We start from the raw sequence: 27,844 nt of genomic DNA, 5'->3' as shown, positions 1-27,844 counted from the left end.
ACCCAGGAATTGGCAAAGCTTCCTAATAAGCACTCGCTTTTGCAAAAAAAACGCAGGGGAGGTATAGTCGAGTGGTAGAACAAAACTGGCCCTTTTTTTTTTTACCTCCTGCTGGTTAATTGATGACCTAAATAGTTGGGGGAGACAGATGAATAATTCACTGCAAAAGAGGAACACGGTGAAGGGGGAGAGAGGCATCGCTCTCCTTTTGTCTCTTTGACCACTGTCTGCTGCTGCTGCTGCTGCCGCTGCTGCCGCTGCTGCCGCTGCTGCCGCTGCTGCTGCTGCTGCTGCCGCCGCCGCCTGCAACACAACGTGCCTCGACATTGTCGTGCACAACATTCCGCTGTTTATCTGCTAAAAACAAACGATGACCTTGCGAAAGCAATCTAAGCCAAGACGCTGGGTGACGGACGGCTGAGCTCCAGATGTGGTCAAATTTAAATTTAGCTCAGATAAATATTTCTGTAACATCCTTGAAACATTTGGAACTAAGTCCAGGACATAAAGCTGTGGACAATCGAGCAATTTTACCTAATATACGCCTTACAAGTATTATGTTGTTTAGTGTTTGTCCATACTTGTGATGTCACTGCTAACATAAAGCATCATGGCTGCTTTTTCCTTTACTATGTTAAAACTAGAGCTAAAACAATTACTGGAATAATCCCTTCATCATTTGAAGCTTTGATTAAAACAAGATTTCTGATTTTTCAGCTTCTTAAATGTGAATATTTCCTTTGTTTCTTTGCTGCATAAAACAAAGAAATCAATAATAAAGTGAATCATTTTGGTTTCTGGACAAAAACAAGACATTTGAGAACCTCATTATTTCCAGGTTTGACAAACACGTTTTCTGACATTTTATGGACCAAACCATTATTCTATCAAATGAGAAAATAATCGACAGATTATTCGATTATGGAAAATAATGGTTAGTTGCAGCTCTAGTTAAAACGTACAGTACATACAGAAGCTATAATATATATAATATAACAATATATAATATATAATTTTCACCAACTCTATAAACACACCTGAGCAAAACGCACTAAAACTGTTTAAAATCAGATGGAGGAAACTTGGAAACACGTCACAGTTCAAAGTTCACTTCGTTTTTATGAACAAAAAGAAAAGAAAAAAGTTCTAACTTTGTGATTTCTGCACAGTTATTTCTACTTTATATCGCTAGATGAACAAAAAGCCTGAATATGTGACCTTTAAACACACACGCCCAGGATGTCCATATAAGGAGTTGTGCATTATTCCCACGGTAATTTACCGGCAATGCAACCATGATGACCGATGAAAAAGTGACCCAAAAATGATGGGAAATGAAGCAGACACAGACTCCTTCAAACATGAGACGTCTTTGGTCTTTAACACAAGTGCACAGATTCTGATTTATTCTCTCTCTCTCTCTCTCTCTCTGTCTGTCTGTCTGTCTGTGTCTGTGTGTCTCTCTCCGTCTCTCTCTCTGTTGCAGTTTAACTTTGTCGGCAAACTCCTCGGGCCGCGTGGGAACTCGTTAAAGAGACTACAGGAGGACACTCTCACCAAGATGTCAATTCTCGGAAAAGGATCCATGCGAGACAAAGAAAAGGTAAAACTTGACTCTTTATTCCTGCTCTGCTCCCCTGACTCCCTCCACTCTTTTACTGCACTCCACCATCTCGTGGTTTAAAGAGAGAAGAGGTGGGCTGGACAAATCTTTGAAGACGGAGACACTTTTATGTAAAGTCTCGACCACGGAAGACAACGACTTTGTCCTCTTGTTCCACTTCTCCTGCGACGCAGCCAAGCCTCGTCTCAAGTGGTTAAACATGTTGAAAATAGTAAAAGTGAAAAGAAAATGGTGGCTGCTGACAAGCGCCAGGCCAAGAGAGAAAACACAGTAAATCAAAGTGGAAACAAGGGAACACTGTAATTAAACTCTTCATATAATTGTTCTCCATGTCCCCAAGGTTCTAGGCGAGTGAGGGAGGGTGGAGCAGAGCTTTCTTCTTTCATCTTCTCAAGTTTTTCTCTTTAGTTTTTTATATATATATGTGTGCGTGTGTATTTTGACCGCACACATCAAAGCCCCTGCTTAATTATTATGTCACGTGACCAATTCCCATTCCCAAAGGTAGTATAGCTGATGTTGCCCTGACATGATAAAATCAGTACTTCTTTCCTTTGTGCTTTGCTATTTTGTGCCTGGATCACCTGACGTACACTCGATCCATCCTTTCAGAAGAGAGAATTCTCTAACTTTTGTCTCCTGACCACCCGCCGCTCTCAAAGCTCAGCTGTCAAACACGCGGCGAGCGGCTCCATGTTGAAAATGTGACGGCTGGAGTTTCCCACGTCAGAGTTTTTGATGAAATTGGTTGAACAGTTTAGCTCGAGTGAAGCTTGGGTCGACACGGTGTCATCATGACAAGTAAAATACTAACAATGGTAAAAACTGTTCTATAAATGACTTTTCTGTAGGATTTCAACATTTCTATGGTCAAAATCGCTGAATTTACACATTTCCTGTGTTCAAATACACGTGAGAAGGGTATCCATACTTATTGTTGAACAGTATGGAATCGATTAAAGCATAATTTTAAAATAAAATTGAAATATAAGCTGTAACCTCACCACGCGTCACTGGATCGACTGCGTTTCACTTTGTCGAGGTTTGTTTTGGACGGTCAAGCTTTTCATATTCTGCATAAACAAGTCAGTTTCTGTCTGTGACATATTGTGCAGATCAAACTAAAACACCTTCATGTGACGTGAGTGAGGTCACACTCTCTCAGCGTGGCGTTTGCTCTGACTGATCCTTGTTTGCTGCACTCACTCTCTCCTCTCTCCTCTCTCCTCTCTCCTCTGCACGACGTTATGACACCGACATCTTTACATCATCTGCCGTGATAGTGGGAAGACAAGGTGTCATCACCCGGTGGGCGGGCGGGAGGGAGAAATGCTCGCAGGGTTTCAAGCTCTCTGCTCTCACATTAACGTCAACAAAAGATCAAAGTCCCGCAGGAGCAAATATTTGAACAGTTATCTGCGTTCTTTGCAGCGTCACCACTGAATATAAAGAGGTTGGCCGTGTACAGTTTGAACTCTCTGTGTAATGCGGTGTGAAAAGCAAACCTTCCTCCTGACTCCTGACTCTCTGCTTGTGTACAGTGTGTGCTCCATCAGTGCACTGAGAGTAGAAACATGTTGTTTCTGACAGCAGAGCCTCACGTCGCTCTTCTGCCTCGTCTTGGAAAAAGCCTTCAGGTAAAAAGTCGAGCTGTCTCCTCGCTCTGCGGCTGCCCGGCTGCCCGACCTACACACGGAATTTTAAGTGGCCAACACTACAACGACACATGCTGCGCAGCCGCAAACAAAGAGTCTGCATCCAGCTGAAGATGAAGCAGTGGCGGAGGAGGAGGGTGTATCCCTCCCTCCCTCCCTCCCTCCCCTTTAAAGGTAGAAGAAGAAGAAGAAGAAGATGAAGATGATGAAGAAGCTCTGCTCCGCACAGAGAAGGCTGTCACTCATAAATCCCGCAGTGGGTTTGTGCAGACAGGTGAGGGCTGCCGAGGTCAGCACATCTCAGTGACACATCTTTTCCTCCAGGTGCTGGAGACAGAGAGACACACAGACCTTTGATCACAGAGAATCTGCTGCCACCAACAAATCACCTCTGACAAACCGAGGGTGGAGAGACACACACGGGATAAGAGACTATTTATTTCCTGTTCGTCCACTTTGTCTCCAGCTCAAAGGGAAACTACATCATCTCTACTTGTGTAATTCAGCTGGAATGTGTTTTCAAGTTTTCATACATACACCAGCTTTTCATAAAAGTCCATCCTTACATTACTGAACAAATCATTAGTGCATTTTCTTTTCCCAGAGTTCAGCTGAACAGACGCTGCACAGATCTGACAGACAGACAGAGACAGACAGAGACAGACAGAGACAGAGTGAGACAGTGCAGGCTTCAAAGACATCAGACATGTTTGGCAGTCCTCACTATCGTTCACATTTGCATAAACTTTTCAAAATGAAGCTGTTTTCAAAGCCGTGTGCAGCCCATGTGACCCAGTGGCTGTCAGTCAAATGTAGACCCATTAATGTGGAAGTTTAGGCACATTTTGGAGTGACGAAAATAACAAATAAAATGTACAGTATTTGTGTAATTGTCTAAAAACCCATCAATTTATCTAAATCTGAAGGGAAAAATAAACAGGATCCTGACTGTGCTTTTAGCTCAGGTTTATCTGATATGTAAAGAGGTCAAACTTAGCCTGGATAATAAAAATATACTCAAAGTAAGTCGAAATGATGAGATAAAAATAATTATGGATGGATGAAGGGGCCATTACAAACATGCACACTTCTTTATCTCATAATTATGATTTTTTTGTCTCATAATTTCAACATTTTATCTCATAATCACATTTTTTATCTCATCATTTTGACTATTTATCTCATAATTTCGACTATTTATTTCATAATTATGACTTTTTATCTCATGATTTCCACTATTTATCTCATAATTACAACTTTATCTCATAATTTCGACTATTTATCTGATAATTACAACTTTATCTCATAATTTCGACTATTTATCTCATAATTATAACTTTATCTCATCATTTCGACTTACTTTGAGGATATTTTTATTATCCAGGCTAAGTTTTAACTCTTTTTTTTTTGGCTGGGATGGGCTTCCATAGATATTTAATTGTTGATTGGGGGGAAAGGAACATACCAATTGTACAGGGTGGGGTTAATGTAATAAATCACCATTAGAGAAAAAGACAGATGTCCATGCATTTATCAGAAACAAACAACAGGCAACGACAAAAGAAAAATCCCTAAATGGGATTGAAGTGGTTGCTCGGTTGACGTCCACAGTCCATTTTTATGTTTTCGCCTAGACGCCAGGCGCGTGGCCGCCTCCTGTTTTCATGAGCAGATTTACTAAGAAAACAAAATGTAAATAGAAGGAAGGCAGATGCCTGCGATAGATCGGACAAACAGACCGCACTAATCCGCCGCTGTGGGCAGCTGCAGAGCTGGATCCATCTCATCACTCCTGACAGAGGTGCCTTCATGCACTCCAAAGTTTTTACGGTTTTCTATTTCTCTATTTGTTTATTTTATATCTATTATTTATCATTATTGGGTTCTATTTTGATGCCAATGCTCAGCTTCTTAAAATCCAAGTCTTGTTGACACTCACCGATGTTCACACGGTGCATCTACAGTATACACAGCAGTATTTTCCTTCTCTATATCACCCATCATTCACATGCTGCCAGCACAGCTGCCACGAGCAATTTGGAATTCCATGTCTCACCCAGGGAGGCATTGGCATGTAAGGTAGAGAGGAGCCAGAGATCAAAGCTCTGGGTTGGAAGATAACTCGCTCATCCACAGCCTTTGCATTTGATTTGTTTGGAAAAAGTGCTGTAAAAATAATTAGCATTTGATTGATTGATGACACTTAAATCACACAAGTCCTCAGACAACAACATGTGCTGGAATTTATTCCTCATCCATTTTCTGTCGTGCAAATACACGGAAGAGCACATCAAAGAGGAGAGGAGAAGAGAGGAGAGACAGATCTGCATGAAGTCATCTGTCTCTCTCTCTCTCTCTCTCTCTCCAACACCCCGCTCATCACCATCAGAGCCGCTGCTGTGTGCAAAGGAGCCCTTTGCTCGTAAAGCACAGATTTATGGAGGAAATTAACATATCATTAACATACCACAGGCACTCTTAAAGGAAGGTTATTTATAATTAGATGATATCAGAGACACTGGCTTGCACGGTGCTGGTGAGGGAGCAGGGGAAGAGGAAGTCGCTGCCATTGGAGAGGCCCAAGAGAAGAAACTGGGACACAAAACGTGTTGTTGTTTAGTTTGTGTAATTTGGTGAGAGACATTTGGGGGCTTCGCTGTCCTATTTCCCCGCCATCGGTGACATTCTGCTGGCCTGCTTCTGTCGTCACTGTTTACATTTCCAAACGGAACTGTACTTCTGTGGAGAGCGGCGCGCTGCATTTTGCTCCAATTTCACTGTTTTGAGCGGAACTTGTCCAGGAATTCATCTTCTTGAGGCCTTTAGAGGTGAAAATAGACTTTGAACAACTTTACAGTACGTCACGATGAAGCTAAAACTGACAACGACGCCTACGGCATCTGTATTGGTCCCCTGCAAGTTGTTCTCTTGTGCATCAGGAGGCAGTTTTCCCGTAAAAAGCCTCACACAGGGATTCCTATGAAGACACTAAGTGTTGTCACATTATCTGTCGCTCTGTTCCTTCATCTGAAAACGGGCTCTGCTCAGCAATACTATCAGACCTGATCGAGGGAGCTTCTGTGTCTTTATGTCTACAGCAGCAGCACAACAAACATTAATCCCATCAAACCATTGAGCGACTGGGTTTTTTGAAGACTTCTGAAACTGAAGCACAAAGTCGGCACAGCCTTAAAATCTCTTCCTGTGTGCAGTGCAGGGAGACTGCAATAGAAGATCTAAACACAGCTATAGTGACAAAACACAGACTTAATCATCACTGTGTGGCCTTTGTTTAGATTTAAAGTTTGTGCAGTAGACTTTTAAAAGGACCTTTGTGTATGATTTGGTGGCATCTAGCAGTTAATATGTCAACTTGACACTCAAGTTGACATATTAACTGCTTTCCTCCTCTGTGTTGTAGAAGACGTATGAAGAAAAACATTTAAGCCCCAGACTGTATGTCAGAACATGGATGTCCACAAAAGTCACTCTGGACGTTAAGGAGAAAAAAGCTGTGGAAAAAGCCCCGACAATGTCCGGCTGACAATGTCGTTCAAATACGATTATGGGCCAAAACAAACCAATTATTACAAAATGAGTAAAGATACTGTATATACAAGTTATTTTAAGGTAAATTCAAAACGTTTCATTCAAAATCACATGTTTAAAGACTTTCATACATCCAATAAATTCAATTTGTTGCAAGTTCAAGTCAAAGAGTAATTTGAAATAATTTCAATTATCACCCAAATAATGACGTGATTATTATTTTTCTCCATTATCGAGCAGCCCTAACTTTGAATAAAGCTCTTTATTTCTATTTTATTTACAAATATATATATCTATATATTTTATCCTCCCAATCATGATGCATTTGCTTTGCAGGAGCCACAGTCACGACATATATGAGAAACAATGAGAGCAGATATTACGATGTGTTGCACGAGAACACATTCCTCATCTGTACATCGAGGACAGGCAGCTGTGTGAGGACAAGAGCAATCGATTCAATGTGACACCTACAGTTCAAATGATTAAAGGCACTGCCTTCACCTAAAAACAGTGTGTTTTTGTTCTGCAGCACGGAAGCATCAAACCTCATTATGTAACCATTATGGAAAAAAGAGGAAATTCTGCGCTAGATTCTCACTGAAATCCAAAAAACAAATGCATCTCATGACAGAGGATTATGACGACGATACTTTGTTCTTGTTCCATCAGGAAGAAGAGCTACGGCAGAGCGGCGAGGCCAAATATCACCACCTGAACGAGGACCTGCACGTCCTCATTGAAGTGTTCGCCCCCCCGGCTGAGGCCTACGCCAGGATGGGTCACGCTCTGGAGGAGATCAAGAAGTTCCTCATACCAGTATGTTCTGACACACTCATGTTTTAGGGTTTACAGAGCTTGTGAGGACTCTGAGGTTTACGTTCATTCATTTGGACAACCAAACCAAAACCTCATCCTAACCCACTCCATCCATTGCCAGTCCATCACAGGACCACATAAAGGACTAACAACCACTCACTCTCACATTCACACCGACGGTTAGTCTACCTAATCCTCCTAACCTAAACCCTAACAAGTCAATACCAAACCTTAGCCTAACTCACAATCCAAATCTTAAGCCCTAAACTTAACCAGAGCCTCAGAAATACAGTTCTGCCTCATTAGGACCCAGCTTTGGGTGAACCACTGGTTCTGAGAAGAAGGTCAGACAGAGGTCATAAAAGCAGAAATACACACATTCTTGTTCAGTATTCTTAGTGAGGACATTACGCTAACCTTAACCATCTCAACTAAACTCCTTTAACCCTAAGCCTAAATTCCAAATTTCCACTATGAACAGCAGCTTTACTTGGTAGACGGGGTGGACTCTGTGCCCGACGGCCGTGTAGCGTGATTTTGAACCACGACATCCAACGGGACCCAACGGACAACAATGGAGGACGTCCAGCAGCTCTTTTTTCTGCTCGGTTTGTGGTCACAAGGGAGTGACTGCCGTGGTTCTAGCTTCACCTGTACCATTACTTTGGTACCTCAAGGGAAGGGTACAGAAAAAATGGAACATTTGGGGCCAGTTATTTTGGTACGATTCCTAAAGGAAACCAAACCGTTCCGCTTGGTGGAAACACGCCATTAGAGTTGTGAGGAGCATCCAAAGTGTCCTCCCTTTTTGGTCCTCACAAAGATACTGTATATACAAGCCTGTTCACTCTGAAGCCAGTGAGTAACAACAAAGGTAACCAGCCCTTTCACTCAGTGTCCGTACGTGTGTGTGGTTATAAAGTGTCTGATGAAGCGTCTGAGTTCTGGTTCGCTCCCGTATCAGAAAACCTCCTCCTTGGCAACATGCAGCTTATTTACTCTCCCCCCCCATTCATTATGTATGATCTCTCCAATGCTCAGAGCAATGATGATCTACATCTCATTAATTACCTCCATCCCCCACCTCCACCACCACGGTAGCCTCTTCTTGTCTCCATGAAACACATTCATTGATAGAGTGAAGAAACATGACAATCATATCAATCGTTTTAGGATTAAACACTCATTTCCATAGTAATAATAATAAAAAAGGAAGAAAATGTTTGCGAAAATAAAGGTAAATGGGATCCGGGGGCTTTTATCATTGTGAGATCGGAGCAGTGGTCACGGCAGTACCGTAAAGTACATCATTAGATATTCCCGCGGCTGTAGCCCTGGAGATAAAGGATGTAATTTAATACAGAGTAACTGAAAGCCAGTTTATTGCTGACTGAGCACGTGTTTGTGTGTAAATGTGTGTGTGTTGTGAACATGCTACTTCTCTGTGTGCAGGATTACAATGATGAGATCAGACAGGCCCAGCTGCAGGAGCTCACGTACCTGAACGGAGGCTCGGAGGACGCCAAGGTGCCATCAGTGAGGGGCAAGTCAGTCACCCGTACAAGAGGGACACCTGTTCCTGGGCCTCCCAGGTGAGTCCGCACTCCCAAGCACGTGTGTGTGTGTGTTGTATATGTACGCCGTGGTTCAGCTGGGGATCCGGTATTATTTACAGTTGGAGAAGCTACTGGGAAGACGGTGTTTGTTCTTTGCTTTCTGTAAACGGACGTGTGCGGTGTCTCGTTGCAGTTTCAGAGTTAATGGTGTCATTTAGAGTTAGAGCACATTTACGGTCGCTCGCGTCTCGTGCGATAATACGAGTAATATATCCCCGTCCATGTCACAATAAAAATTCTCTTTTTGTGAACAGAGACGTTCCCGTCATTGTGAGTCAGTGAATCTGGTTGTTTGTTGAAAATGCTTAAACGACCGGGATTGGGGCCGGATTTTCCGAAACGTTTCAGTGCAAATGTTGGCAGCCGGCGTAATGTACTGGCTCCTGATTTACCAAGGCGACAGCTCATTACACAGTCAGCTCCTGCACTGATCCTGGGACTGCCCTGCAGGAGCGCGCTCTCAGTGAACAAGCAGCATGAATGGGACGCCTGTGCTCGTTGCCAGAAGCCGGGAAACAAAGCAGAATGAGACGTAAGTCACACAAACGTAGCGGGACTCAGGCGGGTACTGACGAGCGCGCTGATTTTTACGCTCCGCAGCTTAAAGAGAACAATGAACGGTGGGAAGACTCAGAATGACGTGCTAACAACTATTAGTAGAGCTTATATACCATTACAGCTTTGGTAATTGTCGTTCCTCATCATTGTCAATGTATGCTTCAGGGGTTTCACTGATCTCCATGGTTAATAGAACACTGTTTTAGGTACGTTGCATCATCCACATCACTAAATATCATCTCGCTTGTTTGCGTCCATATTTATTCTATTTTGATATTTTGGTGTGAGAGTTTAATGAGATATTTTAAATGTACTTCAACTAAGAGGACAAAGGGAGTGGAGGTGGTCAGTGTGTCCCTCAAAGCAGAGAGAAACAGGGAGTTTTGATCGGTCCAATCAAACGACAAAGGGTTGAATTATTCCCAAAACTAATCATAAATTAAGTGTTTTCAACTGACTGACTCAGCATTTCTCTTGACCTCGCTGGGCCTGATACTCAGAGGTTCTATTCCATCTTGTTAAAATTCAGTTCCCCATTAAAATGACTTAAGCAACATTATTATTTATTAAGGCGGCGAAACAAAAGCTGCACTGTGCTGCGTTTACATTTGATATGAGAGGAAAAAAAAGTAAGTAAAGAGAGGGAGAGGTGTGATCAGCGCGTTCATAAGATTCATTTACACACAAAGACAGAAGACGAGCGCTGTTACATCCTGAATAATTAAACAACAACTTTACAACTTTATTTAAACAAGTGCGACTCCCTGCTCCCAAACCATTATAGATATTTGCCAATATTAATAACTACTCTTCTATTATGATTTAGTTAAATGTCAGCTGACACCACAGAGTCGGAGCTGAATTGTTGTTACAGCCGTTTGTGAGAAGCCTGTTGTTATTTAAGCCTCGCTGGTCTGGGCTGACTGACAGAGAGCAAAGTGTCTCATAATGTACCAGCACAGAGTGATACAGGACTGATACAACTTCAAAGAAACCAGACAAAGACTTCCTGTCTAATGTGATGAGTTATCTTCCTCTCCCTCCCTCTGTGTGTGTGTGTGTGTGTGTAGAAGTTGTTTCTCATTTTCTACAAGAATGAATGGCAGCTTCGCGGCGTCTGAAGGCAGGAAAATGAGCCCTGATATTCCAAACTATGCTGACAGTGTGCAGACCTCAGCTGGAATTACAAAGAAGAGAAGAAACCCACAGATGATTGGCATAAAACTACAACACCAAAGTGTGGCTGATATCTTTTCTTTTTCTTTTTTTGTTAAAGTTGCCCTGTGCAAATATGCAAATGTCTGGCTGCTTAATGAGCTTAACGTTCTGTGTTCTGTACAACAAAGAAAGCAAGAGAAACAAACTGGACCAGAGATGAAATACATCTAAAGCTGATGATTTCTGGTTTGCATGGACTGAGCTGTCAAAATCTTTTTCTTCTCTCTTTCATAAGAAGTTGATTTAGAAAGAACTATCGCACTAATTATAAGGACTGTTGCAACGCTGGCCTTGCTCCATTAATATATTCACTCATTCCCAGTTCTTCACCATTACACTATTACAAAAATAGAATATTTTTCTTTATTCAATTTGTAATAAACATGAAGTTATTTTCTTTCCTCTTCTTGTTACCCCGTCTGCTGCACCTGATTAGTTTCCACATGACATTTACTGTCCTGTAGAACAGCAGCGCTCCGTGCAAGCAACATTAATTAAACACAAACTGGTCAGCGTGTGGTTTTTGGATTCAGAAATGGGGAAATCTGTGGTCCAATTATAGTCTATACAAGTGTTTTTTTCTGTTTGCTGCAGCACAGTTACAGTGAGCAGGAAAAAAAGAAAGAGCATTGACCTGTTAAGAGGTGACATAAATGCCAGGATTCCTCAAGGCCAAAGCTGGGTCCACTAGCATAGTACCTGGTACCAGGTCCTTTTTTTAGTACCTGCCACTGATTGGTCAGAGTGTCGTCACAGGAAGAGACGTCTGACACAAGAATCAAAGCCGAGCAATGTGGAACTGTTAAGTTCAGCATTGTGGGTTGTTTAACTCGGCTAAAACAGATCCACCATCAAACACTGCCCAGAGACCATCATGTCCAATTTCTCTCACAAACAAACAAACAAACAAACAAAAAAACTATGTGTAGCAATTTAAATGCTTTGAATGAGGTCGTTCTTCAAATCCAGCAAAGTCCGATGCTTGAAATTGTGGGATGTATTATTATTATTATGCTAAAAGGTTATTATGGAATGATTGTTCAAACAATGGCAAAAAGAATGTTGCCACTCCAGCTTCAAGACTCAACAACAGGATACATCTGTAGTGAAATAAGCTCGGCGGCTCATTAGGGAGCATGAAAAACAACAGTAACAGTAAATACATGTACCATTATGCAGTGACTAGTGTCAATAAACATAAGTCTTTATATGTAAATGAGCACGAGCTCACCTCCCTTCTATCGCTGTGCACCCACGCTAATTCCTTCTCCTCTGAGATCCCACAAGACTCCAAATAAACACACTCATGGCCATTAGAGGACTTTAACACTCGTGTGCATTAAAAAAAAACAACAAATAAACACCATTGTTTGTTTGTTCTTTTGTAGTCTTTCATTAGATTCTCAGATAAACAAGGTCACACAGAGACGCCGTTTGTTTTGAGTCAGAATAAAAGTGCTCTTTAATTAGCTGTAATTTACCTAATGTGAGAGCGACAGGACTGACTGAGGTCCCGGCGGCTCCTGCACAGGAAGTAGCTTATGTGCTTGATGTTGATTAGCACCGCTGCTCAACGGAGACTCTGCAGCGTCTCTTTGACTCGACTTTGACTAGAATCACTGCTGCTGGAAGAGAAGCTGAGCTCTTAAAGGAGAACAAACTCAAAAAAACTGAACTCTTTTTCTTCTCTGCTCGAGGGGTGGCCTCATTTCCCTATCAAGTAAACATCTATTCATCACTGTCCTCGTTATTCAAAAAATCAGATGTTTCCTTTTCTTGTCCTTCTACCCTCAACTTTGCGATGCCCCTGCCAACGCGGCGCATGCAGCACAGATGAAATGGGAAGCATAGAAAAAAAGAAATGACCCGCAGAGCAATTCTGCTGCTGCTTCAGATCATTTAACTGCTTTTTTAAAGAAAAGCTCAGGCGAAATGACATTTCTCCAAACCACAAGGTCAGACTGCCTTTGATTCCCAGCTCGACACCGCCTCCATTTTGACTACACAGCAGCTTTGACTGTGGGGTTTGGTGTTAATTGGTGGAGATGACTGTACAGATCAGTTATCTCACAGCGGCTCGTTCCTCTGTAAAGGACCATGTTTGTTTACCTTGACATTGGAGGGTGAGACGAGCAGAAACGTGCACGACTGCTACGTGTACAGGCTTCACGGGGCCAACGCACGATAAGATTTGCAATATTGATAATGTCCCGTTGACGAGTGTGTGGAAATCAATACCTTTAAGGCGATCACAGAGTGATATGTCAACACTTGTCGAACAAAGGAAAGAAGAAAGTGCAGTGTTTGCATTCTTGACTTTACCCTCACTCCTGATTCAAGCATAAAGGGTCATGAAGTTCATACTCTTTACACTTCAAACTTTAATCATAAAAGAAGTGATTACCTGACCGTGCACACATTCACTGCATTCATGTGCGTTCCTGCGCCTTCGTGCAACAAGTACTTGCAGCGGGAAACCTATTTTTCGGACTTTCCCCAGCAACAGGAAATGTTATTTTCCTATTGGCTGAAGGGTTGCTAATTCAAGACAGCTGTAGGAATGAAACCTGCCTTCGCGTCATCGAATTCATAGATTACTGATTCATGTGCGGAGAGTTTTATCACTTCTCAGCATGATGAATGAAATGTCACGATGCGATACTGCGCGTGTGTTAGTTGCTGGTGTAACAGACTGTTTTCGTGGTTGTGGTTGGCAGACTTCCACTGCTCTTGTTCTACGCCACAGGTTCAGCCCGAGAGATTACATGTTATGTCTTTCCAGCTTTTTTTCCACAGATGTAACAATTAGTACCATTAAATGTGGACTTTGAAAACACAGAGCCGGAACCAGAGGGGGGTTATAAGGGGGCTAAGCCCCTCATTTGTATTTGGCTCCCTGTCGTTTAGCTTCATACATCGATGTGCTGTTCCACTGAAATACAGCAGACGAAATCAGGCAGGACAGATGGAAACGGACAATGGAAAATCGTTTGTCCAAGGTTTTGGTTATTTGACCTCATCTGGCCCTCGACTTGGACACCGTTTTTGATTTCGACCCCATCTGTGACTGAGTTTGACACCCCTGTTACGCTGATGATAAAAAATATGAGTGGGAAGCGGTGGCTACTGCTACCGGCTAAGTCGCATCTCGTCCCGTTTGTTGATGTTTGCCTATTTATTGTCTGGCGACCCGCACGCTTGGTTACACTGGCATGATTAGATCACAGTAGCCACACACACGACACGTCACAGCAAGGAAATCGGCACGCTACTGACACACACTGGGCGCTATGCTAAAACATCTAACGTCTAAATGTAACGCCCCCCTATTTAAAGGAATAACTCACAGATTTGCATTTATCATTGTATTACTTGAATAGTAGCATTTTTGAAAAATTGTGCTTCTCAACCTCAGTTTCCCCTGAGTTGAGAAATATCTGTTGGCGTAACTGTTAGCAAAGATGGCGGACACTGTTTACATTCTGGGAATGAGGTCCCGCCCCCTATCAGTGGGTCTAAAAATTGCGGAGTTAGCTTTGCAGTTTCAAGCCTCGGACCAAGTGTCACTGGTGAGCACGTAACAAAGAAAAAAGAATGAAGATATCTTTCGCCTCGGGAGAAACTGAGTTTGGGAATCACCATTTTCCAAAAATACTTCCCCTATTCTAGTAATACAAAGCTAAATGCAAATCAGGGGAGTTTTCCTTCAACGTAATGCCTGCAAATTATAATGTAGCAGGCCGTTACAATGAAATGCGCTACCTAAAACCCTGTATAATGCCATATCAATATTTTCTATGCTATACTTATGACTATGTGAAGCAGTTGTTTTTTTTGTCTGTAAAAATGTCCTTTGTTCGGTTTCTGTCGTATTTTTCAAAAACCAGAAAACATCTGAATGTTCACAAACACACAAAAGTGTAAAACATCAATCACTGAACTGCCAGAAGCCTCTTCATCTACATGTTCCTTAATCGACAACAAAGCCATTCAGCCACAAGAAATGTGTGCTGTGTTTCTTTAGTAATGGATGTGTGACTCACTGGATTCTCGACAGGAGGAAAAAGCTGCCCTCCATCCTCGCTGTGCCCGTCTCTCTCTCCACCTACACACACATATAACCTGACGCTCAATGTGTCAAAGTCACCGTCAAGTCACGCCGGCCGATGTAGGAAATCATTTCATGGAGTGGAAGTAGAAGAGCTATAAACATAATAAACTCCAGCACCTCATCATAAAGACAAGAAATATAGAGTGGACACCGCCACACTCATGAAATATAATAGTATCCTTGTAATTCTGTCATTTCTGACTCCTCTGGATGTCGATGCATCTTATTCATGTGTTTGCACGTGTCTGTTTCTCACTTTAATTAACAGAATATTTTAAAAAAGAAAATGTTGTTTTGCTCTTTCATCTCAACCTGCTGCGGATGTTTGTGTCTTCTTGTGTCAGGAGTCGAGGAGGAGTTCCTTCCCTGCACGCAGCAGTGCCCCGAGGAGCAGCACCCAGAGGAGCCCCACTCAGCCGGCCTCCGGCCTCCAGAGGGAGGGGGGTGCAGAGAGCCAGAGGTGCCCCACCAGCTGCAGGGTACCGGCCAGCTCCTCCCCTTGTCCAGGACACATATGGAGAATATGTGAGTGTTATTTAGAGAGCGCCATATAAAAAAATCCTGGTAGGAAATCCACTTTCCCAGTGGCTCCTCGTCAGCCGAGTGACTTTCTAAAGCGATTTTCTATTCTTATCTCAGTCACATTATCATTTTCTCTCCGACAGCTAACATTTCTCTGAGCTCATCATCTGTGACAGAGCTAATTCTTAGACATTTGGGAGATTTTCTCTGCTGAGAACTCTCTTTTACTTGGTGTAAATATACTGTATTTTACAGCGTTACAGAAAAACAGACGTCAGATTTACTGGACCGGCAACAATAGAACAGCAATAACTGGCTTTGTGATACCGTGGTTGAAATTCAGCCCATTAGTAAACTGAAGGGCACAAACTTTGATGGCTTAATTTGACCACAAAAGTCTCTTGAAAGGCCTCTGTCCACTTCTCTCTGACACGATTGCTTCATTGATTTGGTGGAGACAGATGTCAGGGGCTTAAACTACTGCTCTGTTATTGTTAAACTTCCCATTCATTTACACAAATGCAAGTCAAAACTACAGCAGGTGATTGTGACCATGTTAGAAACTTAAAATATTAGCATTTACTGTTGAAATGTGGACTTTTACACTCAAATGTGGCCAATGAGCGTATATTTTTTATGATGTAAATATCATGTTTACGGATAAATTAGGAATATGGCTCATTAAACTAATCCCTAAATCCATAAAGCTAATCTTTTAACCCCTTTAATCACCTAAATCCCATTTTGACTGACATACTATTATGAATTTGTTTTCTTTGAATTGTTGTAGATCCGTTTGTTTGTTGTTGTAGAATTGATGACAATTGCCAGATTTTAAGTAAAGCTTGTTATCATTATATATAAAATGATACGGATTTAAACAATTTAAGTTCTACTCCGTGTTGGTTTAGAGACAGACACTCTAAAGGACAGTGAATATTATATTGTTAAATAATGCGTGGTCGTGTCATTTCTCAGGGATCAGCTGCAGCGTGTGATAATACAGCCTTTGCTCGACACCAGAGTGAGATCTGGACACTTTTAACAGTCTGGAGACTTCAAATGACTTCATTTTGGTCACAACAAAGCCAGTTTGGATGCAGCGCAGACGGTGCTGTCTCGTAACAACGGAGCAGTCCGTGCCTGTTCTAGCTGATCAATAAGAAATGATGCCTCCTCCAGAGTTCACGGTCTCTCATTCGTCTTTATAGTCCCATGCATTTTTAAATCCTCTCAGTGATCGTAAACCTTGTCACAGCATCGTCCACTGTTGCAGCATTTTGCAGAACCTCGCCATTGTCTCCAAGCAAATGTAGGAAAATCAATAAATAAGAAAACAACTTCAGGACCTATAATTCCTCATTTTGATGGTTGTAAATGTCAACTCAACTCGCCGCCTGTCAGACCATAGAAAACCAAAGTCACCTGACATCATGGAGAGCAATTCACATAATGAGCAAACACTAGGCATCAGTGGAGAGAAAAAAACAGAAGACAGAAGAAAAGATGCGCAGCCATCTGCCAAGACAGGTTGGGGTGAAAGGAAAAAAATGGGGGACAGAGGAGAGAGACCAGGAGCAGAAATACAACATTGTATCAAGTTATATGTTTAGACAGGACAGTTGATGACGTGTTTATAGAACTACGATGTCATTTATACACACCTATAAATTATTTTTTAAATTTAAAATGCCAATTTCAACGATCCAAAGTCAAACAGATACATCAAGAATTTTAGTGTGAATTTCTCATTGAAGTCCTTATTGAGATCTGGTTTTATGGCTTTCATGCGTAGCCTTACGGCCAAAGACGAATTCGTCATGACGTGTTTCCACTGAACGGAACGTTCCGGTTCAGTACGGTGTGTATTTTTTTTGCAATTCCCTAAGGAATCGTACCAAAATAACCAATAGCCGCAATCGTTCCTTCCCTTGGGGTTAACAGAGTATGGGTGGTATGGTAAGGTATGGGTGGAGCTAGACCTACGACAGTCAGCCGATGGGCGTCAGAAAAGCGACAAGTGTTTCTTCAGCGCATTCAGTCTACTCTCATACAAAGCTTGACGTCTTGTTGAGACAAACAGACACAAACCAAGCAGAAACCTGACCCAGGACTTTACTGTTCCAAACCGTTCCAGACTGAACTGTACCACGACGGATAAATGGCTTTAGACTTCAAGCCTTTGTGCATTAGCCGAGAGCGTCTCTCAGCGCACTGTCAGAGCAAGTTTCCTCAGGAATCCAACATCCACATTGCATATTTATCAGATAGAAGGCGGAGAGATGGTGCCCCCGTGCTGGAAAATTGCCCCAACAGCCCACACCTAATCACATGTGACAGGTTTATTCAGAGGTTGCAATTCAAATGCATGGAGGTCGTAGAGAATGACTTCTCCACCAGCTGTTTCGCATCATTGTCGCAGTTGTAAACCCCGACATCTGCACCTGTGTACTTGAGTAGGGGGAGGGGGGTAGAAAACAGACCTCCAGCCTCTGCCAGATGATAAATCTAACAACACTGCTGCAAATTAGAAGCCGAATGAGTTATCTGAATACTCTATCACCATCCCAGGACAAGTGTTCTCCATCGAGTGCTAACAAATAGGCTCTTGTATTCATCAGTGAAATGACAAAGTGATGTTTCTTGTTCACGTTTGTTGCCTTCATTTATCACTGCTTAGCATCCACTCATGCGTGTTCCCAGCATTCTCTGGTTTTTTTGCTATGGGCCAAAAAAATGTGTTCAGCAGGAGAAAATGTCACTCCTCTCTCTTGTTTTCCGACAAAAAGACAGAACATAGTAACATAACATATGGGCAGAGTATTTTTATCTCCACTGTTTTTGGTCATCATAATCCACTGGGTTTATAGCCTGGAGATGTATCACTATCAAATGTCCCTGAATCCATTTGTTAGCAAACACAATAACAGAAATGCTATTACTCCTCGATCTGTTCTTGGCAGAACGGTTTCTATGACTGCGGCCAAATCTTATTTCACGTAATTCATTAGGTGCACGGAGATCTTATGTCTTACCTGCGGCTAATCCCATCGGAGAGGAATTAAATGTAATGATGCCATATGTGTGTGTGTGTGTGTGTGTGCGTCATCTTCTACTGCAATTTGAACTCTGCAAATGTAGGAAAGTGATGAGGACAATCAAAATATGACACTTAACTTCTGTTTCTGTTTGTGTGGAGGCTTAGCGCCGTCGGCCATGGAAACCTACACATGCAGTGCACATGAGCAAAATCCTCTAGACACAATAATCCATTCAGAGTATAGTGGGTCCTTGAAAGATGGCACTTCTCCGCATGTGTTCTCTGCGGCGCCGTCCTTGTCGTCGTATTAACCTAAATAGGTTGTAATGGGCAGGAAAATATTGCAGATACAGTAATAAAGAAGCTGCATCTAACTAAGAAATGACTGAAATTGTTCGCGTGGGTCAAACTTATGACTCACGACAGTAATGTAATTATACTTTTCTATGTTGCAAATGTGATTCAGTGACAATTTCCTTGAGAAAACTTCTCTAATTGCTTCTTCATTTCGTCTGAAAAGAGCTGTAATTTGTTTTTTTCGCCTTGGAATTATTTTCTTTTTTGTCGACATAACACAGCGAATGAAGCAACTTAACAATTTATTCACATTCAATCGAGTCGAATCCCATTACTGTGATCAAAATGAAATTGGATAAGTTAGTGCAGATAATTATGGTGCCCACAGGATGAACCCCACAAACTTCTCCTTCCTGACTCTTTCTGGTGTGAATGTTAAAGTTTTGGTGATTTCTCTTGTTGTTATTATTTTGCGTTTTCCATCCATTTTCTACCGCTTTATCCTTCACATTTGCTGCTTCCTTTGTCTGAGAATGGGCTCAGTCAAGGTCAACACCATCACACCTAACTGAGGGAGCGCTTGTGTGTATACAGTGGCAGTGCTGTGGTGGGCGGGGACAAAAGTTTTTTTTTTTTTTTTTTTTAAACTGCTGAATGACCAGGGTTTTCTTGAGCAGTAAAATTCACTTCCACAAATATATATATATATATATATATATATATATATATATATATATAAATATATATATATATATATATATATATATATATATATATATATATATGTATATATATACATATATATCGCGATATTCTCGATAGAACTTCGATAGAACTCCATGTTTTGACAGACAACCCAAGTAGCCAATGACAATGAGAGACACGGTGCTTTGAACCAATCATGTGGCTGGAATAGCTGCAGCTACGTCATGTGACAAGCAGGGGGCGGCACGTGTGCTGATGTTTTCATTAGCGCGGCCACACACAACACAAACACACCTGAAGCAAGAGCGTGTCAATGGTAAAACTGCAGTGAAGTTAGTTTCATGTTCGATATTCAACAGACATTGGCTCCGCCTCCAACAGCGGCTCTTCCATCAGGATTGCGGGTGTTTCTATCCACTCACTACCCACTGATAAGAAAATGACCTTTTCCTATGTTTACATTTCACTTCAGAGTAAAGGGGAAACTAAGTTTGACAGAAATATGAATGTGATTTATATCGAGACCATTAGCTCAGCCCTAAGTGTGGAGGCTTCATCAGCAGGGAACTGAGTTTCATTTTTAATATTATAAGCATATCTGCAAAATAAAAGAGATCAACACTAAGTGTACTCAGTGTTTAGTGTTAAAGAACAAAGTTCAAACCCACCCAGCTGTTATTGTGTGAACTTTCCATCTGGTGATGAAGATCAGTGGAAATGAGATGCACATATTTATGAGTTCCAGTGTGAGAAAGGGCTCGACCCCATGACTCTGCTCAGTGTAAGCAAACACGGTCAAGTACAAGTCAGTTTTTTTATTTTATTGAATTTCATTTCCATTGCAGATTACAGTAGTTGCTCAGATTATAACCTGGCAGAGGGAAACAGAGTTTATTAAAAAGCAAAGATCAGGAGGATCAAAATAACACAAAAAACATTTGTCAAGCGTAACGCAGAGTAGCGATACTTCAACTTGATGCATGGGGCCAAGTGTCTGGCATCCGCACTCTGATAACACGAGTACTATTTCAACCCCTGCAGCTGAAAAAGCCTCGGCAAATTCCAGCTTGTGGAGCTCTCAGAAAATATGCTGGCAAGAGAAGCTGAATAAATGACACCGAGATACTCTGAGAAACTTAAGACCAAGACAGATGACTGAGGAATACACAAGTACACGGTCATGTGTTTTCTTTAGAGCAACATCACGGGGGTTGTTGTTTTTGCCTTTATCTGTGAGAACTGATGTATGGAGGCGAGACGCTGTTCTCTTTCAACAGATGGTATCATAATCCAATCACCTGGGAGGAACAAGACCTTTTCCTGTTTGATTGGATCATTTTCTTGCTTTCTTGTTGGCACTTTGTGACACATTTTTGAGTTTTCTGCACAGGCTAATAAGAGAGGCTTTTGTCACAATCACAGTGTAACACGATACTCTTTTCCTCATTTCTTTTCATCCTTGAACCAAAATTCAACGATACAATTTCTTGAGGCAAAAACCCAAGAGTCACATTTCCAAAATCAATGCACATCACTCGTCAGTCAGTCTAAAGTGAAAAGACAGCTGTAAATAAAAGAATGTTGTTGTTTCTCAAGTTAACCGCTACATTTAACTGGCCCCTGCTAATAATAAGATAAATACAATCAGGCCAAGTGGAAATAAAGTGTTTTTTGCCTGCTCTGAGTTTATTGATCTTGCTGCTGTAAATAAATAAAATACAATTCTGGACCAAAATGAATAAAGCCAGGACACAAAGGCTTCAAATTAAAACGACAGTAGTGGTCAACACTCTTGTCTTTGCAGGTCGAAACAATACGGAATTAGATATGTGTAAATATTACACGCTCCCTGTTTCTTTTTGTTTGCGATTCTGTCCGTGGGCGGGGCTTAGTAAGCTGCCTGCTGATTGGCTACTGTGTTTCGGAGCGACAGCTCAACAGACCAGATGTACAGTAGACACAAGTTTGGAGTCGCTGTCCGTCTGGAACTTGTTTGTAAAATATCTCAAATATAATCTGACAAACGTTAGATTCTTACAGAATAATTTGTCGGGGGGAAAACGAGTGGAATTAGGACAAAAATCTAATTCCATAGAACAAGGTTCTTTCTGCATGTTCTCCCTGTGTGTGTGTGTGTGTGTTTTCTTCAGGTTCTCCAGTTTCCTCTCACAGTCCAAAAACATGCAGATGTGGGCAGAGGTAAATTGGACTCTAAATTGAATAGAAGTGTGAGAGTGAATGGTTGTTTGTCCCTGTGATGGACTGACTATCTGTCCTTTGGCACCGCCTCCACGACCCTCATGTGGAGGATAAAGTAGTAGAAGTAGAATACGTGAGGTAAACTGGTTAGTTGCTAGAGCTGTTTCTGTTCATCATTCTGAATTATCTTTGAGATGGTCTTTAAAAAAAAACGCACAATACACTGCGATCCAGCGCCGCTGAACTCATTTGGATTAAGAACAGCAGATCCAGTGGCTGAAAAGCCTGCTCTGGGCGTCAGTGTCATCCTATCTGTTACAGTGGTATTGTAGAGCACAGTGGAGTGGCTGTGATAGCGCTGTTGTAACATGCAGTGCCAGGCCCTCTGTTAGTCCTCCGTGGCCTCAGAGGCCAGTCCTTATCTTTTAACAACACGCCTCTCAGCTATCCACTGGCATACAAATGAAAGACTCACTTAGAGGCTGATCTCTCCCTCCCTTCTCTGTCTCTCCTCCCCCCTCTCAACCCCTCACTGCACACTAATCCTGTTTAGTGTTGAAAAACACACAGCGCTGTTGCAGTGCTGCTGCTGCTGCTGCTGCTGCAGTTATTCTGAATAAATGACAAATCAAAGCGAACACAAGATATAAAAGCCTCACGTAACTCACGTGTTGCGTGCGACACCAAAGAAATCATTTTAAAATGTGACAATATGATTTAAAACTGAGCATGTTTCAGCGTAACGCGGTGGTGCACGAGATTATATCTGTTCTTTTAATTGTAACCCACAGACCTTGTTGATTAAAGGACCGTATTGAAATGCAAGGAGTTATGAGGACCTGAGTCACAAATGGCAGGAGTCGAAACAGCTAATGAGGTTAACCTCGTTATCCTTCAGATTAGTATTATATCTGTGTCTTTGCGGTCATCTTTGAGGGCGTTAACGTGCATAAAAACTCTTGGCGAAAATGCGATATCGGCATAGTCCCGTGCATTGCTCAAAGGCTCTATAGCGCCCCCTGAGGTGAAAACAGAGGCAAAATTGAGTTCCACCGAATTTTCCCAAACTTCGTGGGAAGATGTTATCAACCAAGACGTACAAAAAACTCAACAGGAAGTCTGACATTTTGAATTTTGGCATCCATTTTGGTGATTTGCACCCGACGTAAATGAGCGAACTCGTCCGAGCGCGTAACCCTCTGCGTTTTGGCGAATTCTGACCCTTTGCCACACAACAGGAAGACGTCCATTTTGTCGACTTGCACCCTACGTAACTCCCTGACTTACGTGGGGACGCTTCCATCTGGACGTGAGGGCCTGATCATCACTGCGTGCAGTCCTAGTTATTTTTCCTCCAAATGAATCCCATTTTTGAGGGCCTGAACACACACATAGATTTTTGTGACCACATCAATCCTGGTGAAAATGTACGTGTGAAAGTCGTTTTGGAAATTGGAAGTGGGAGGGGCTAAAAACTGATGCAAAAAACCTCTATTAGGCCACCTGGTGTCGAGTTTGACGTACATGAACGGAACTTGGCGCACATGTTTTTTTAGGTTGGGACGGGCAAAAAAAGCAATGATGACCTATTCTCTAAACCTAACACGAAGACTGCCATCTTGGATTGGTATTACACTGCTATTTGAGCAAACTTGTTTAGGAATTAAACGGGAATTATAGTTAAAAACACATTTTTTGTTCACTTCCCTCAACTTGCTTTGATCTGTATGTGGGTTACCGTGGCAACTCCAGCAATAGCCAAAAGTAGGTTTGTAGGAATAGCACACAGCAAGCTTCCACCCCGTCTCTATTCTTTTACATCTTTTATCTTTTTAGGTCCAATCGGTCCATGATGATGAACCTGAAGAGCCAGTCATTGCGCCACCTACTGGCAACATGAAGGACGCCTTCAGTAACAACGGTTTTAGTTTTTAGAGTGTGGTCTACTGTACGTTTGCTATATTCTGATATTTCAAATTATTGTCGGCCTATCACGGAGGGGCAAAGCAATGGACATTGCAGGTCGTAAACAAAATGTAATAAATGACTCTCGTTAAATCAGCATAAGCCATTTAAACTTCTCCTCAAGCCTCATGTCGTCAGCGGAATTCAAAATATGTTCCACCTTTCAGCACTTTGCATCATGTGCATCTACGTGTGCTCATTTTAAATATAACACCGTTGTCTTTGTTTTGGCCACAACATCCACGTTTTTGTCCATTTGCATGGGGGCATAAAATCAGCCGTGTGCAGGCTGCCAGCTGCCGCTGTCATTACATCAAATCATGAAATGCTGTACATTAAAGTTGAATCTCTCCAGTAACTGGCAAACAAAGTCCTGATGTAATGTGGACAGGCTGTGGACAGGCTGTGGACAGGTTGTGGACAGGCTGTGGACAGGCTGTGGACGCCCTGCATGGTCTAAACTGGCAAGTGCTGGCTCCGCTCCACAACTGTCCATGAGAACTACGTCACACTAACACTGTTATGGTGATTGTGTGTGAGTTGGTGAATGAGGGGTCAAACACTTTGGATTAAACCTTACAGTTTTTGTAATGACTGCACTTAAGAAAAGGCAAAAAACAAAGAATATCATGTATATTAAATCAGTGTAAAAAGCTTGGAGAGAACATAGTGTTCTATACTTTTTTCCTTTCATAACAACATTTCTTCCCATAATGCTCAGCTCAGGCTGCGTTTATGTATCACATGCAGTCTATTTTGCTAAACATCATTATATGAATAATGGAAACCTGACTTTAATTGAGAAACATCCATTTCTTTTCACAAAGCACTGAATTCTAATCTATGTTCAGTCAGTAGATAGAAATGTAATCACAAAAGGAAATGAAATTGATTACATTTATTTGTTATTGTGCCCAAACCTTCGCTCTCTCTGTTAGCCGGGATTAGCACCAGCGCTCCCCCGCGACCTTCACGCGGAGGATAAAGTGGTAGAAGACGAATGAATGAATGAATGAATGAATATGTGACCAAGTGTTGCTTGGTTTTCTGTTCACCGCTGTGTTTTCCATATACAAACGTATAAATATAACCCAGCGACCGAGCAGCATGTCGGCATTAAACCTGGATGGGGAATCACACACGGTTCCTTTTCTGATTGTTTCCTACTGAAATATCACACCCTACACATGTGACATCATTTAACAATTTCATTTTTATTAAAGTCATTCTGTCGAGCCTGACGTTAACGGAATAAACTAACAGACTGAATTTGCGGTTAATAAAGATAAATTAGACTGTTACATTACAATTACACTGTTTATATTTGTCTTCTCTTCATTTATGATAATTCAATATTTCATCACATCATTCATTTCTCTATATAGACTGTAGCCTGTGGTCAGTGTTTAGCAGTGTTGTAATGTAACAAAGTTTGTTTATATTTTGAGCAACTTGTACTTTTACTCCACTACATTTCCTCTAACTTTCTTTGTTATTTGTTACTACTGAATCAAATCAGAAGAAGAAGAAGAAGAGTTGATATTATGGTCTGTAGTTATTATAGTGCTTCTCTAATATTGATGATCTTTCATACACATTCACACGCTGCAACATGGGGTTAAGTGTCTTTGCTCAAGGACAATTCGCCCTACCACTGAGCCACCACAGCTCAATCCTAACTCCTCCCTTTTTTAATACTTTTACTTCTAAAAAGTACATTTTATACCAGAAAATGACTTTTGATACTTAAGCACAGGACTTTGTGACTTTTACTTACGTAATGTTATAAAAAGTGATTTTAACTTCCACCTCAGTCGTTATCTGATAAGATACTTTATCTGAGACTGGTGTTTAGTGACCTGTTGTCCTCAGGGTTGTGACTCTTCATGTTTTTATGATTCAGAAAGAATCTGATTTGACCTCCAACAACTCTTCCCTTCATCACTTCAGCGGCTTTGTTTCACTTTTTTTTCAGTATTCAAAACCACGCTTGTTTATCGCAGCCTGGAATAAGTGCAGTATAATGGAGAGACACACCTTTAAAACACAACACAAAAGAATTAGTGAGATTTGTGTTGTTTCGTGACAAAAACAGCGGCATTGCACTGACGTTTCCTGCAGCTCACACACACACACTGTAACCTCAGTAGGAGTCTTTTAGTTAAAGCGCTCTCAGATGTTTCAGCTTCAAAGGCTTCAGCTGTGACTTTGAGCAAACTTGCATTGTTGTTTCCACCACTTTAAGACGCTTTGAGCGGGAACACTTCATATATGAACTACAGTCTCTCTCTCTCTCTCTCTCCATGTGTTTGTGAGTGAGTGTCTTTCAGGAATAACTTCTCTGTCTAACCTTTGTTAGAAGTAATAAACCACAACAAGAACACAGTCACTGTACGACCACTGACATGTCTGGACGAATATCTCAAACTAGAGCTGCAGCTAACGATTATTTACGTAATCGATTAATCTGACGATCATTTTCTCACATTAATTGAGTAATCGTTTGGCCGATAAAATGTCAGAAACTGTTTCAGTGTTTCTCAAACCTGGAAATGATGATGTTCTCAAATGTCTTGTTTTGATGATTTTGTCCAAAAACCAAACATGTTTCACTTTTAATGTTTTTGTTGTTACATGGTGCAAAGAAACAAAGAAAATATTCACATTTAAGAAGCGAAAACAATCAGAAATCTTGTTTTAATCATGAAGAAAAGCTTCAAACTGATTCATCGATTATCAGCTCTATTTCAAACTATCACACGACTACAAACCAGTTCCCCTCAGATCACTTTACATCATTTTTCACTTTATTTTCTTTAGAATTTGTAGAGGTCATTTCATTTTTTATACAACAATAATAAGATGTGGAAAAGTGCAAATTCAAGTCTTTTAATTTAATTTTAAAACCAAATCCTTTTTTGACAAAATCTCACTGCGTTTTAGAATGTTCAGCCCGATAGTATTTAAAAGCACCTGCACCTTGGAGAAATCTGAGTGGGCTTACATTAAAGAAACCGTTAACTGTATATACAGTATATATACATATATATACATATATATATACATACTGTATATATATATGTATATATATATATGCATATATGAAGGACTCTTGCGTGTGTGTGAGCAGTTCTGTCACACACCCTTGGTAAGTGCATGATTAAAGATAAAAGAGTCAACTCAAACGCTGTCATTTGGCAAATGCATGTTTCTAATCAGGATTTAGGGCCTTAATAATAACAAGAAATGTGATGAACACTTTCTTCTTCTGCTGCTGCTAAATCTCAAACATGCAAATCAGGGCCAGATGGAATTAGCCAGGACGCGTGTGGGGGGGGAGTTTGGTATCAGAGATGTGTCGCGAGGGGTCGATGCCTTTTGTGGAACATAAGTCCCATTTATGCCAAATTAAGACGGTGCGGCACTGCTTTCCTTTGATGTTCTTCTTGGCAGGGGCCTGGGTGTGGTGAGGGGATGTGGGGGGACGGGGGACGGGGGACGGAGGGGGGGTGATCGCTGGAACACAAACAGATGTTCAAGGCTCATGCTTTGAGGTGGTGATGAAACGTGGACCCAGCAAGAGTCTTTACATCCCACTGTCAGGTCTTTGACACAGAGACAAGGGCAGAGTCTGCTCCACTGACATGAAGCACATGAAGCGCTTTGACCTACATCTGTGCCATGACGGCTTCAGTGCTGAAAAGTCCACTGAAACAATGGGAATGAATGAAATGCCACCCAGCACTGTAACACTCAGTCACTCCTGTCTGTGGAGAGACATTTAGTGTTTCCACAAATGGTCGCAGTTCCGTTCGTACTGATCAAAATTAATCAATATTTTATTTGTTTCTTAAAAAGTGTTGTTGGTAAATATTGAAATAAGTCTAATTCCATAGAGTGCGTAGTTGGCGCCGTCAAAGTGCAGCTGTGCTTGCTTTCGTCTGCACGTGGAGAGCCAACATTTGC

The 27,844-nt window shown here is 41.6% G+C and overlaps 1 protein-coding gene across 3 annotated transcripts in view; it reads left to right on the top strand.

Moving 5' to 3' along the window:
• khdrbs3 (KH domain containing, RNA binding, signal transduction associated 3) overlaps positions 1 to 27,844 on the top strand; it is a 108,778-nt gene that overhangs the window by 58,554 nt on the left and 22,380 nt on the right. For all 3 annotated transcript variants that reach the window (XR_009234103.1, XM_058620046.1, XM_058620047.1), the window contains 4 exons: positions 1,487 to 1,603; positions 7,501 to 7,647; positions 9,100 to 9,239; positions 15,495 to 15,675. Coding sequence is in view for 2 of the 3 variants with exons in the window: in XM_058620046.1 (XP_058476029.1) it covers positions 1,487 to 1,603; positions 7,501 to 7,647; positions 9,100 to 9,239; positions 15,495 to 15,675 (585 nt within the window). In the remaining variant the exon portion in view is untranslated. The remainder of the gene's footprint in view (positions 1 to 1,486; positions 1,604 to 7,500; positions 7,648 to 9,099; positions 9,240 to 15,494; positions 15,676 to 27,844) is intronic.

The sequence above is a fragment of the Solea solea genome, chromosome 20, assembly GCF_958295425.1.
Source record: "Solea solea chromosome 20, fSolSol10.1, whole genome shotgun sequence".
Classification (NCBI taxonomy): domain Eukaryota; kingdom Metazoa; phylum Chordata; class Actinopteri; order Pleuronectiformes; family Soleidae; genus Solea; species Solea solea.
Note: the sequence above shows the minus strand (reverse complement) of the source record. Positions and strands in the feature narration are given on the sequence as shown.